This window comes from Heloderma suspectum, chromosome Z, assembly GCF_057233095.1.
Source record: "Heloderma suspectum isolate Gila_16-S chromosome Z, 16-S_ref, whole genome shotgun sequence".
In the NCBI taxonomy this organism is placed as follows: domain Eukaryota; kingdom Metazoa; phylum Chordata; class Lepidosauria; order Squamata; family Helodermatidae; genus Heloderma; species Heloderma suspectum.
Genome location: NC_139476.1, coordinates 13,980,019 through 13,994,365, shown reverse-complemented (window position 1 = coordinate 13,994,365; position 14,347 = coordinate 13,980,019). Strand labels below are relative to the sequence as shown.

Below are 14,347 nucleotides of genomic sequence, written 5' to 3'. Positions count from 1 at the left end.
TTTTTTTTTTTTAAGCCAACACCATTTTCATTGCAAGCAGTTCCAAAAAGTAAAATGAGCCCCGAGATAGGCATTTCAACCTATAATGATGTGTGTCTGTCTATCCCAGCTGTAGCACCAAGACCGTGAAATCTAGACATGTGAAACTTGGCATGCATACTAAGGAGACCCTCAGGGTGTGCACGTTGGGGTTACTTTGTTTTTAAAAACACAATGATTGATTTTAATTCCTTTAAATTGGTCCATGTGGCTCAAATCTGTAATCATATTTTCAGTCACTAGGTGGCAAGCTTCCCTAGCCAGCACATAGCTTTGCAGTCTTTGCAGTTTGAAGCCAGGGGGTATTAGCATGCCAGGGAGAGAGTTATTTATTTATTTATTTATTTATTTATTTATTTATTTATTGCATTTATACCCCGCCTTTCTCCCTCTCGCAAGGAACTCAAGGCGGCTTACATTATCCTCCTCCTCACCGTTGTATCCTCACAACAACAACCCTGTGAGGTAGGTTGGGCTGAGAGTCTGTGACTGGCCCAAAGTCACCCAGTGAGCTTCCATGGCCAAGTGGGGACTAGAACCCGGATCTCCCGGCTCCCAGTCCGTCACTCTCACCACTACACTACACTGGCTCTTATAGTTATAGGTCCAGTTAGGGGAATGGAGCAGACAGACCCTCCCTCAGGGGTGCATAGGGGTGCCAGTGGCTTAACTCAGACAGGGTGGGCACAATTGTCCAATTTAGACAGCTGTGTATGTTCGCTTGAAGGCTTCTCTGCACCAAACTAGGGGCTATTCCAATCTGTGCAAAGCCAGGTCCGTTGGCTAGTTCTTCATATATGAGGGTATGCCTCCCTCACCCCCTTTCACATCCCTTCCAGGGAGATACAGCATCATGTTTATCTTTCAATTCTTTCTACTCATATGCCGAGAATGAAATAAATTATCAATCAATAGCCTGCAACCCTAAACCTACTTACCTGGAAGTAAGCCCCACTGAACTCAGTGGGATTTCTTTCTGAGCAGACACATAGAAGATTGGACTATAACAGCCCAATCCTATGCTTGTCTACTCAGAAGCAAGCAAGCACCACTAAATTAATTGGGACATACTCCCATGTCAGTGGGTTCAGGACTGCAGCTGATAACTCTTATGATTAATCAACTGAGGGTGCAATCCTATGCATGTTTAGACAGAAAAACATCCTACAACTCCCAGCATTCCCCAGCCAGCCTGCTGGGGAATGCTGGGATCTGTAGGACTTTTTTCTGTCTAAACATGTATAGGATTGCACCTTACTTTTTAAAAAAAACATCGTGTTGCGGCCTATTACATTTTCAAGTTAACGCAGGCAAGCCTAAAACAACCGGCACTGTGCACCAAGGTTAACCAAATACTGGACCAAGGGAATGCAGGACTGATTCCACTGAAATGAAGGGGGGAAACCCACAAATTAATATTTTCAAAAATCCATATAGATTTCTTTATCCCGCCATCCTGACCATTAGTAATTAAGCTGCCTCTTTTTGATTATTTGGCTTGTGTTACAACCCTCCCAGTTCAAAATGATATTCTCACCACGTCTGAAATTTTGCAGTTGTTTGCAAAGCAAAAGCATCTTTTCCCACTGCAGTCCCAGTTGCCCTGGCAACAGAGGCCATCCTGTGCTGTTGCTATGGCAACCGCTGCTGGCAGGCAGCCAGGGGTACCCTCTGCTGTCATTCCATTTCATGCAACCTACCCTATACTTACGGGAAAAAATGAAAAAAACAACAGGGCCCCGAGGAGAAATTATTGACACCGAGTCTACAGTCTGCCTTCCCCAGGGAAGATCAAGTTTTGTTTTGCTTATTTTGCAATTTGGGATGGGAAAAAAGGCCAGCGTGGGAAGAACCACTCATGCACAGTAACAAAAGTTCATGTACAGGCAAGAAATTGGTTTTCTTTCTCTCTCTGCCCCCCCCACTTCCTCCCACCCCCAATTCTCCGAAGCCTTCCTGTTCTGTTGCCATTGCAACATCTACTGTCTGACGAGTCATGGGTAGCCTCCTCTCTGAGCTTCCACTTTGGACAATTCCTCTTAGTAAACATTCTTGAGGACTAGAAACTTTTTGTGGGTTTATTTACAAGCTTGAGGTATATCTCCACTTATCTAGAAGGTCTCTACAGATTTCCTTGCAGCCTTTATTCCTCCAAGTCCACCACCCAAAATGCTCAAAAGTCTCTCACTCTCCACCCTATTCTCCCTTGCTGGACCCGTCCTCCTAAAGCCCCAGAAATCTGCTCCCTTAAACAACTCCGCCCGCTCTCCCTGGCTGCCCCTTCTGCCTGAAGCTCCCTCTCACAAGCCCCATTTCATTTATTTATTTATTACGTTTTTATACTGCCCCATAGCCAAAGCTCTCTGGGCAGTTTACAGAGATTAATAACCATTAAAATACAGTATACAGAGGTTAAAAGCCATTTACATAAAAACACACGGTCAATATACATAAAGAGAATATATACCTACAGACAACTTAAGCAATCAACCATAAACATAAGACAAATTCAGGATCGACTGAAACTCATCCTATGCTGCCAAAATCTAGTTTTCTGCTAACCACTAAATCTAGTTTTCTGTGAACCACAACTAACCTAGAGCCAACAAATGGGCACTGCATTAGCTATCTGCTCCAGCTGTTTCCCCCACACCTGAAATATAGATTTGGAAACCCCATGGGGCAGGGATCAGGGTTACAGAAGCACCATGTACATCAGCGGTACTCTGTGAAATAGCAAGGGGGCTGAGCTACTGATTGAGAAGTCCTCAGTTCCAATCTTGTCTCTGCAGTGAGCTTGCTAGGTGGCTGTAAAGGCAAGCATCTCTCTCTTTCAGCCTCAGTCTTTCCCTTCTGCAACATGGGCATAAATCATACTTCGTCTATTTTTTATAGGGCTGCTGCCAGGACTACAGCAAGCTTCATTCAATTTATTTAAAAGGGTATACAAAGCATTTAGAATTCATCTGTCACTTGTATGTGTTCAAACTGTTAAAATAATAAAAGTATTCCATAATCAATCAAATTAATATTATAATAATATACAAGCATGTCTTCCTACAGGGAAAAATGATGAAGGATAGAAGTATAAAAAGTTATGTGTGGTGAGAATAATAACTTAATCACCAAACTCCATGTGGGTCATACAGTTAAGTGCCGGGAGATTCAGGACAGACAAAAGAGCCAGTGTGGTGTAGTGGTTAGAGTGCTGGTCTGGAGCTCGGGAGATCTGAGTTCTAGTCCCCACTTGACCATGACGCTCACTGGGTGACTTTGGGCCAGTCACTGACTCGCGGCCTAACCTACCTCAAAGGGTTGTTGTGAGGATAAAAAGAGAGGAGGAGGATTATGTACGGCACCTGGGGCTCCTTGGAGAAAAGGTGGGATATAAGTGTTAGCAAATAAATAAATAAATAAATAAATAATAAAAGGAAGGAAGGAAGGAAGGACATCTTCACACAGTGCATCAGTGAACTATGGAACTCACTGCAACAAGATGTGGCCACGGCCACTGGTTTAGATGGAGAAGCAGGTGGTCTAGGATGGTTAAACGGAGCTTCCAGCTTCAGAGGCACTCTACCTTCCAGATACGAGTTTCTTAGGAGCCACAGTAGGAGATGGCAGCTACCTCCAAGTCCTGCTTATGGGCTCCCCATGGACATCTGTTTGGCTGCTGTGAAAAGAGAATGCTAGTCTAGCTTGTTGTGAACCACTCAGAGCTTCAGCTGCTGGGCAGTATAGAAATGCAATTAATAAATAAACAGATGGACGTTTTGCTCTGGTCCAGCACGGCTCTTTGGTAATGCAGGTAACCACACACTGGGGGGAGACACAGAAAGTCTGTCATTTACGAGTAGCAAAATGTCCCAGTAGAAATAGTGCATAATATAATATTTGTGTGCGCGTGCGCATGTATTTTAGATACATACATCACACATACACACATAGCACATCAGTAGTATGCACCAGAATTGGAAAGGAATCTATAATACGCCGCCCTGCAAATCGAAGTAAAAAGCGCACCTGTGTCCATTTACAGTGTTTTAAAAAAGTTGTCGTACCTGTGGCCATTTTCAATCCGATCAGTTTGAAATACTGCCCAACTGTCGACCTCTCCAGGTAGATCACAGAGGCCAAGTTCCCAGTTATTCGTGTTATTTTTATGAGCAATGTAACTGTGAGGCTTAAAATGGCGGAACTTTGGGGGGTGACTCTCCTTAGTATCATACACACGGACTGCTTGCTAACGTATGGAAGATACAGACTGCAGAGTTGAAAGGCAGCCTTCCAAAACCTAGCACAGCTGGCAGAAGCTGCTGGGGATTGTAGTCCAACACACCTGGGGGATGTCAGCTGTCTTAGGGGCAGATTGTAACAGAGCCACACGGAGCACGTGTGAAACGCCACTCGGCTTCACTTTACAGTTGCTGGCTTTATCACACCTTTGCCTGCAGACACAGGGGAGCCAAGAGCTATCAGCTTGTTTTTTCCATGGAGTGTGGTGATCCGATCACTCACCTCGCCAATAAAGATGCGGGGTCCCTGCTGTAGCTGCGCAAGGTCTGTTTCAGCCCCCTCCGGATCAACTCCGTGGCCTGGCTGGCAGGGAATGCCAATTTTGCGCTAAACGCATGCACAGCACAAACTATGGAATTCACTTCCACAAGATGTAGTGATGGGCACCACTTTGGACGGCTTTGAAAGAGGGTTGAACAAATTCCTGAAGGGGAAGGCTATCAGTGGCTACTAGTCCCGATGGCTCTATGCTACCTCCAGTATCAGAGGCAGCATGCCTATGTACCCTAGTTGCTGGGGAACATGGGCAGGAGGGTGCTGTTGCACTCATGCCCTGCTTGTGGGTTTCCTGTAGGCAGCTGGTTGGCCACTGTGCAAACAGAATGCTGGACTCAATGGACCCTGGGTCTGATCCAGCATGGCTCTCCTTATCTTCTTTTACACACATGCGCGCGTGCACGCACGCACACACACAGAGGCATTGGAAGCAGATTGTGGGACAGGACAGAGACGATTGCACAGAAGAACTCCACAAGGCAAAGAAAGTTCCGCCAAACCAGGAGTCTAAGTTCTACTAAAACAAGGACAAGAAAGATTAACAACATAAAGAACTCTCTTTGCTGGCTCAGCATCCTGAGTCTGAATCATGGCTAGCCAAGGGTCCTCAACCTTTCTGGGGCTGGTGGGCACCCTTGGAATTCTGGGAGTTTGTCATGGGTGATCTCACAAAATAGCTGCCTTGGGGGAGGGGGTTTGCTTGTTCATAAAATGGCTATGGGAGTGGGTATGGCCTGCCACAAAACACTTATGTGACTCTGGTTTATGGATTGCTTTAACACAAGTTGACGGTGGTTTACTGATGCTGTGGTTACATTTGGGGGAGGGGGTTGCAAGCCACTTTGTGGACTCATTTTGGTCACTATGTGGGATTTTTTAAAAAAACACACACACTCAAAATATATTATAAAACAAATATCCTGGGGACAAACAAGAGGACAGGATTCTTGTGTTGACAGCCTATTTGTGGGGTTCTGCAGAGGCAAATGGCTGACCACAGATGGAAAGAGGAGGGTGGAATCATTGGTCCGACCCAGCAGGATTCTTCTTGGGTTCTTATGAAGGGTAAGATAAATTCAAGGCAGACCGGTTTAGCAGCAGCTCTTAAACACGACAGCTAAAAATGAATACCTTAAGGAAATGCACCCTCCCATACCAACCTGCCTATGCAGTAAGATTGTCAGAGAAGGTTCCTTTCCAAGCACCTTTGGTAAGAGAAGCGCATTGAGAAAGCGCATTTCTGTGGGTTGCTTTATTGTGCTTTTCATTATCTTGTACGTGCCACATTAGCGTCCGTATACTGCTCTGGAACCCATTTCGGTGGGTGAAAGCCACTCTGGAAATCCTTTTAAAATAAATAAAACCTCCATGTTTAAGGGCAGTCTATGTCTTGAGGACTAGCTGCTTGGGGACAAATGGCAGTGGATGGCCATTGCCCTCATGTCCTGCTTCTGGGTCTCTCAGGGGCAACTGCTTTGTCCACTGCAGGCAGCACAACGCTAGGGTAGATTGGGGTGTTGTACCTCTTTCATCTTGAGGGCCACATTCCAGTGGTGGGCAGAACTAAAGGCAAGAGGGGCAGGGCCAGAAGATGAAAAAGACCAGCCTATTTTCGTTTCAAGCTCTTCCTGCCAGTAACAAAGTCTCGGGAGAGGCACATAGAATCATAGAATAGTAGGGTTGGAAGGGGCCTACAAGGCCATCGAGTTCAAAAGCTAGGAAACCCCAAATAAGGGACTATCACATCTTCTTAGGACTAGTGCATCTTTTCGCACCTTGCCTGCCTCTCTGATGCGACAGGAAGCAGGCCTTTCTGCTTAAACATCTCCCTTGCTGACACGGAGGGGTCATGCCTGGGGCACCCACACGGTTCAGCTTTTTCTGTTTGCTCGCAACCTCTCCGTCCTTGTGGCATGACGCAGACTTCCTCTGCAGGCTACGCAGAGAGCGGTTCACGCCCCGCCTGCACTGTAACGCTGACCTACTATTTCTTTGCAAGGGGAGGAGTGTGTGTGGAAAAATAGCATCCCGACAGATGCATCTCTGAGCTTTGCTGTGCAACGGCAAGCTGTTTTCAGTCATTAAGAGGATGGAGGAGGGAAAGGGAGCATTGAAGGCAAGCAGCTCCATCAGAGTTTTCTGTTCAGAAGCCCTGTCTTACTACCGTACACAGTAACCGCAGGGACCACGGAAGGTGACTTCCCCCAAATCAACAGAGGAGCAGTCAATAAATCCAGCAACACAGAACCCAAATGCAACCTCAACTGGTCAGAGGGGGATTTTCCAGCAGCCCTTTGGACAGGCGAAGAATCACAATGCTCTTCTTCTTCTTCTTCTTTTTTTAAAGGAGGGGGACGCAAGTTCCTAGTCCTCATGCAGAGCTGAATTTCAAAACAAGTGGTGGTAGTGGGGAATAATATCTACAAAAGGATCAGCAATTGAAGAGAAAGCTGCAGTATGTTTAATAGTCATGTAGAATGGATTTTAACATTTATGCTGCTTGATAAGAAACAAAGAGGCAGCACTTTACAGCCAATAAGAGGGAATTTTGGGATGCGGAGGTGAGAAAAACCTGCTAAACTTCCCTCTTCCACACACCTAGGAAAGGTACAAAAGCACCATCCTTCTTTGCCTCTAGTTATCCCATTTCCAAGCCCTTACTGAATTCTTGTTTGCACATTCAGCCCTACCATGAGAGCTAGAAACTTGATTCCAGTTTTTAAAATGAAAAAAGAGCATAGCTGGAAGCAAGGAGATAAATTTCTGCTTGTCTTAATTTATTATTGACTGTGATGATTTATTATTGACACACCACCACTAAAGGCAGGCAGGCTATGATAAAAATCACTTCTGAACTACAAAACCATGGCCAGACATTTCAAAAGTGCCAAATTGTTTCAAGCCAAAACTCAAAAGGGCCCACAGGTCTGAGAGCGAAACAAACACCTAATCTTTTCCTCACTCCCAAACACTAGGGGGATGGCTATGCAAGATGTCTACCCCCATCTCAATGGTAGATAAATCTCTATTACATCTGTGTAAATAAATCCACTAGGCCATATGTCGCATACCTACCCTGGGTATTATGGCCCAAATTGTTGTAGACCACAGTATCGGGTGTTCCAAATCAATGTGCAAACTTATATGTTTTGTTTGTTTGTTTATTTATTATTTTCATTTCTATACCACCCCATAGCCAAAGCTTTCTGGGTGGTTCACAACCTCCCTCTTCTTTGCCTGTTCTCTCCCCGCCAACCCTCTTACGCCACCATAATCTTCCTACTGACCTGCCTACTCTTGTCTCTGTTAAGGGCAATCTACTCAATTACAGCCAGAGACTCTTCCAACTCCTTCCACCCTTCTGTGACATCAGAGAAATTTTAGCCAATCAGTTCCAGAGGCTTCCTCACCAGCTCTTTTTCATCACTCTGATGACACTACAGTGACATGCGCTGTAAGAGCCCATTTTTTAGGGTCCCTCCACTAGCTGGCTCCCTGAGAAATACATGGCCCACCCACCTTTATGAACTATGTCCTCCCCCCATCCCAGTTAAAATGTCAGATAGAGCGTATTCATAGCCCCCATATATAGAAGAGAAAGGAACAGCCTGTAGGACAGCTGCAGGCAATGGAGAAATAAAAACCAAATAAATGAACAAAATCATGAGGACTTGAAACTTAAAACATCTTGGTTTTGTCTTGGCAGCTGGAAAACTCAAGTCTTTAATAATTGACAAGCAAGTAGGAAAAGAAACAGTTTTGTGCTCTGGTGATAGTAAGGAGTAGTAAGTTTCACTTTGTAAGTTTCATTTTTTGAGGAAGGGGGAGGTTATGTTCAAACCTGTCCAATGTAATTTTTATTTGTTCATTCCCTCTGCAGAGGGTTTCATTCCTCAGCCTTCCTCAAACCTCCCTGATCCAGAAGGCTTTAAAAACGGCTCACGGAAAGGGATGTAAGATTCTGACTCGTAGCAGCTCAATAAAATCTAATCAACACAACTGAAGTGGAAGGGGAAGAGAGAAATATCTTTTCTCCAGATAGCCAAGAAATAACAGAGAAAGAAACGTATGCTGCTGGGCATAGCTTTGGCTATTGGGTGGTGCAGAAACATAAATAACAAGGTGAACTTTGTAGGCTCTGCTCCATGTTCTACCTGCTGGAAATCCAGCTGGTTAGCACTGGCTACAAAGCCTTCTCAGCCATAGAACCAACATTGCAGAACTCTCTCTCGAGGGAGTCCGCCAAGGTGTAGCACCTCTTGGCATTTGAGCAAGGTGCAAGAAAACATATTGTTTCAAACGGGGTTAGATATCTTGGAGTGGGTGCGTGTTGTTTTTAAACAACAATGTGCCAAACTCGTCTTCTGACCAGTTGTCCCGTCATTTCCAAGGTGCCATTCTGCATTTTAACCACTTTGTGAGTATCTTAGCGATGTCAGTATTTCCTAATAGCCGCTTGTCATGTGGGTTTGTTTTTTTTCTTTCTTTTCCAAAATAGGAAATCTGGATGAAAAATGAGTATATATCTGGCACCCACACAGCTCTCTGCCTCCCCTGATTTTAATTTTATTTCTTGAGACTAATTTTAATTTAAAAATTTAAAAAAACCACCCAAGGCTGGCTTGCCTCAAACCAAATTTCTCCCCTCCAGTACCAGCTTTCTTTGGGTTCCAAAGAGGGGTTTTGTAGCTCAGCCCCAGCCTCTGCATGGCACTTAGGTTCTTGGGCAAGCTACTTTTCTTTTAGTCTCACCCGTTTGCCTTTTGGGAAATGAGTGTTTTGGGACTGGCTGTGCCCCCATGGCAGCCATTTTATGAATGGGTCAGCCGCTGCCATAGCAGCCATAGTGTGAGAGTGCCCACGGAACCCTTTCAAAATCCCAAATGTGCCTACCAACCCAAACAACAGGTGGAAACCCCTGATAGATAAATGAAATATATCAATATGTTTTGACTTGTTTCAACATTGATTTCCCTCAACACTTCTCCTCCAGGACACAAAATACAATTCTAGATGTGAACTCAAAACACCTGCTGTTATATTAAATCCCCCACTCCATAATTCAACCAAATAGACCACCCACTCTACAATGTTTTATTCCCCCCCACACACCACATAAACAACAGCAGACTCCAATGCACCGCCACCACCCCTTTCAGGGCAATGAAACAAAGCCCTCTTTCAACACCCCCGAGTGTAATGCAAGGCCATTTTTTCATCTCTATGATACAAAGCAACATAAGACCGGATTTTACCCAGCAGGAATGCAAACCTGCAGCATCTTTCACACAATTCAAGGCCAAGCTCCTCCTTAACATCATGCAACAGCAAGTAAATAGCCAATGTCACCCCCCCACACACCGGACAATGCGACATAATGTAATGCAATACCATGGCCATTTAACATACCCCCATGAAGGGGTCCAATTCCCTCCCCCGCCCCCACTGTTGTGGTGCTGTGCCAGATTTTACCCCCTACTAAGCAATGACCAATTTTACTTCCCCACACCAAGACCAGTGCCTTTCCTCCTCACCCTGCAAGCACCCCACCCCCACCCTGCCCCACCCGGCCATATTCTTCTCCTTGTGACCCACTTCATCTGTCTGCCCAAGCAATGCAGGTCCAGATTTGAAGCACCCCCCACCCACTTCATATATGAGGCAATAACCAATCCCCTGCCCCCCTTCAATAGAAGATGTTGCTCTCTCACACGCAAACACATACGCACCAGATTCCACCCTCCTGCAATGCAATGACATGACCAATTTTCCTTATTGTTGGGGTGGATGTTAAATGGCATAGGGGGGTGGGGTGGGGGGCTTTCAATGTAAGGCCAGATTCTTTCCCCCTAAAGGCAATACAATGACTAACCCCCCTCCCCAAACCAGCTCCCCCCCCCACACACATATAGAAATACACCAGACCACCCACAAAGACCACGGAATAAGCAATTATACCCCCTTTCAATTCAAAGCTAGATTTTTCGCTCCTCCAATTCAAGGGCCAATTTTACCCCCACCCCCTGAATTCACAGCCAAATCTACACACCCCTCCAAAAAGCTATGCAAAGTGAAGCAATAACTAATTTCATACCCCGTTTTTACGATTTGTTATATAATAACATTTTATACCCCCTTGCAATGCAAAAAAAAAAAGCAATGACCAATGTTATACCCCCTTTAATATTAATATAAATAATAGTAAATACATGAATAATTTTATGCTTCCTTACAATGTTAAAAAAATGGCCAATTTTGTACTCCATTATTGTTATAAATAATAACGTAAGAATAATGCTTTGCCCCCTTCCAATGCAAAAAAGAAAAAAAAGCAATGACCGATTTTATGTTCCCTTAGTACTATAAATAATATTGTATGAATAATGTTACGCCCTCTTGCAGTGCAAAAATGCCCCCAAATCAATGCATAGCAGTGACCAATGTTATGCTCCTTTATAATTCTTTATTATTGTTATAATTAATCCATGCTGCCTTGCAATGCAACACCACCTATGCCCCCTTGGCATGCAAAAAAGCAGCGCAAAGCTATAACAACAACAACAACAACAATAATAATAATTTGATGCCCCCTTGCAGTGCGGATCCAGACTGCAGCCCCTCCAGGTGAGATGAGGCCAGGGCCTCCCCCCCGCCCCGCCCCGCCTTCTGCCACTGACCCGAAAGAGGCGGCGGGCGGCGGCGCGGCGGGCGACGGTCCAGCCGACGGCGCACAGCAGGCAGAGCAGCGGCTCGCTCCAGGCCAGCCGGGCGCTCTCGGACCACGTCCGGCGGGACAGCTCCCAGCCGCAGCCGCCGCAGCCCCGCAGCGCCTCGGCCAGGCTGCCGTAGCCGCGCCGCACCAGCTCCTCGTAGCCCGGCATGGGCTCCGCCGCCGCCGGCTGCATCTCCTTCGCGGCGCGCGCGGGCAGGCGCTGCAGTGGCCGCCGCCGCAGCCGCCTAGCCGGCCCCGCGCCAGCGGTTTGCAGCTGGAGCCGCGCGCGCCCCCGCGCCGCCTCGCTCTGCGCAAGCGCGCGGCCCGGGGACGCCAAGCGCCCGCTGGAGGATGCCCGCAGGTGGCCGCCAGCCGGCGCGCCGGCTGCGCTTGCTCCCGGGCGGATCCACGTGGCGAGGATCGCGCGGCCCCTGCGCCGCTGCCCTCAAGGCGGCCGGCTGCGCGGGGAAAGCGGGCGCGCGGGGCAGCCGTCTCCCAAGCCGGGGTGGACTACAAACCCCAGCATCCCCAGCCTACTCAGCGTCACAAATAAATAATAGATACATCAGGGCCCCTTCGGGAAGATGGCAACTCCTTGCCTTTCGCTCCTGTGTTGGCTGGGAAGCGCCTCCTGGGCCCCGCTACTCGCGGGGACCTGCAGATAACTTCCCCGCCGCCCCATGGGACTTTGGGAGGAACTGAGCATCACAACGGCGCCCTCCCGCCCATGTTCCCCAGCAACTCGTGTACAGAGGCATACTGCCTCTGATACTGGAGGTAGCATATAGCCACCAGGACTAGTAGCTTAAAAAGGAGAGATCTCATTCGAAGTACCACGTTCACTATTCAGCACTGAATAGGTTAATCAGACAGGTGCACAGGCCCGGTGACCTTCTAATGAGGACATTCTAAAATCAGCACATATGTATACTTTTTTTTTGTAGAAATTACTACTGTCCCACGAATTAGGGTTCACAGTCTTAATTATCTTACTGATATTAAACATTCCTGAAAAATTAGAATGTACAAAAAAGACTTAGAGGTGCACCTTTCAGACTAGATACAATCAATTCTGAATTATACTTAAAAAAAAATAACTTATTCAAAATTTGCCAATTATACCTCTATAATTTTTTCTAGACATCTGTATATCAGGTTTTTTGATGAGTATACTTTATACAATATTTTTGCTCATTAATTGATAAGCAAAAACTTTACAATTTTGACCTGGAATAATACTCATACCTGTTCATTACTCAGTTCTTTGGCCCAAGTGACAGGGCTTTAACTCAACACTTTCTCTTTGGAAACCATCCAGGTCATCTTGACAATTATTTTTTATGCTAGTTGCCCAGAATTCATTGTGAACCTGTTTGTGTTTCTGCGTTGTCTTCCCTTTAATATAATTACTACTTTTTTACTTGTTTACATTTTTATACTCTTAATTATTTATCATTAAACATTTGGCATTTGCATTTTATAATAAGACATCCTATATTGTTTTAAGAGAGGTGGGTTAGCATTCGCTCAATCGTCTTCCCAGCAAGTCTTAGAGCAAAATCAGCTATTTCCAGGACATGGCCACCCACCTGATTGCCTCCAAGGTTAGATGCAGGCTGCCTTGGAGTGCCAGGGAGCATGGGCAAGAGGGTGCTGTTGCCCTCCCAGCTATTTGTGGGCTTTCTTGTTGGGCCATCTGGTTGACCACCGTGCGGACAGGATGCTGGCTGGGAGAGTTGTTGGTCTGATACCAGCACAGGGGCTCTTCCAGTTTTAGGTCTTTCCTTCTGTCATCTCAGTTATCTCCTACTATCAAGTCAGGAGGCTTTCGGGGGGGGGGGGGGCGCACAACAAAAACAATGGCATCTCTGTTGGTTCTTGGCTACTTGTACTGCTTGTGGTACTGTATACCTCTGGAAGGGGTTTCCTCAGGGCCATCAAGAAAAAAAGTTCCCTAAGTGAAGTTGGCTTGGGAGCTGGGTGGGTGAGATTTATTTTATTTATATCCTGCCTTTCAGTCACAAAATAGCTCTCAAGGCAGCTAACAATAAATCTAGATTAAAAACAAAATCTTAATTAAAACAATGTAAAAACAAATAAATTAGGGTTGCGCTGTAAACGCATTTATCTAGCAGCTCTGCGCATGGCCCGAACCATACAGAAAGCAGCTGCCGAAATAAACCTCGCAGGCAGGGGCGGATAAACCGGCTGCCACCTTGGGAATTTTCTTTTCCAGCACTCAAAAGCGCAGAGAGAGAACCAGAAAACAGGTCCTCTTGCCCAGACCAGACCTCCCTCTCTGACCAATCCAGCAGGGGACTGGGGAGGAACTGCTACCGGCCCGTCACCATTGTTTGGGCCTTTAAAAGTCTATTCATTCCTTGCAGCTCATCAACCAGGGGCGGGAGGCACTGAGACATACACAGGCCTCCTCTTTTAGGTCTCTCACCGGCCGCCAGACAAAGGAGACTTTCATTTCCCCCATCAGGACCTGCCAGCAGACTCGACTGAGAATAGTCCCCCATGTCCCCACACATCGTTTCCGAACAAGCCAGACACAACAATGGGCCCATTCAGAAATGTTGCAAGCGAAGTAGATACAAAGGCATTACAACGGGGTGTGTGTGTGTGTATTTAAATCTCCCCCCACACATGCATAACCCATCTCTCCTCTCCCCTAACCTTGATTGAAAGCAACAAGGGAGCAATGAAATGGGTTCCCACGGCCCCCTCCCACCTCGCTGTCCAAAACCAATTCTGAAAAAAGACAAGCAGGGAGGTGGTGGAGAGGCGAAAACAGTGGGACGGCAGCTTGTCAGAAACTTAGCGTCACATAAGGAGACTGTGGGCCCATCTGTCCGACTTCAGTTTGTTTCAAAAAGGAAGGATACTTTCAGGCATGAAGAGCGTGTATGTGGCTGGGGTGGCGGTGAGGAGCTGGATACAACACCAGCAGAGAAAAGCCCAGGGTAAAATCTGGTGCCTCGACACTTTCTGTGTGGCTCCTAGCAGCGTTTCACCCCA

The 14,347-nt window shown here is 46.4% G+C and overlaps 1 protein-coding gene across 1 annotated transcript in view; it reads right to left on the bottom strand.

Annotated features, from left to right (window-relative positions):
- Nucleotides 1-11,767, bottom strand: part of CERS1 (ceramide synthase 1) — a 29,278-nt gene extending 17,511 nt beyond the window's left edge. The window contains exon 1 of the mRNA XM_084826082.1: nucleotides 11,289-11,767. Within this exon, the coding sequence (XP_084682208.1) occupies nucleotides 11,289-11,516 (228 nt within the window). The 5' untranslated portion in view covers nucleotides 11,517-11,767. The remainder of the gene's footprint in view (nucleotides 1-11,288) is intronic.
- Between the last annotated feature and the right edge of the window lie 2,580 nt (nucleotides 11,768-14,347).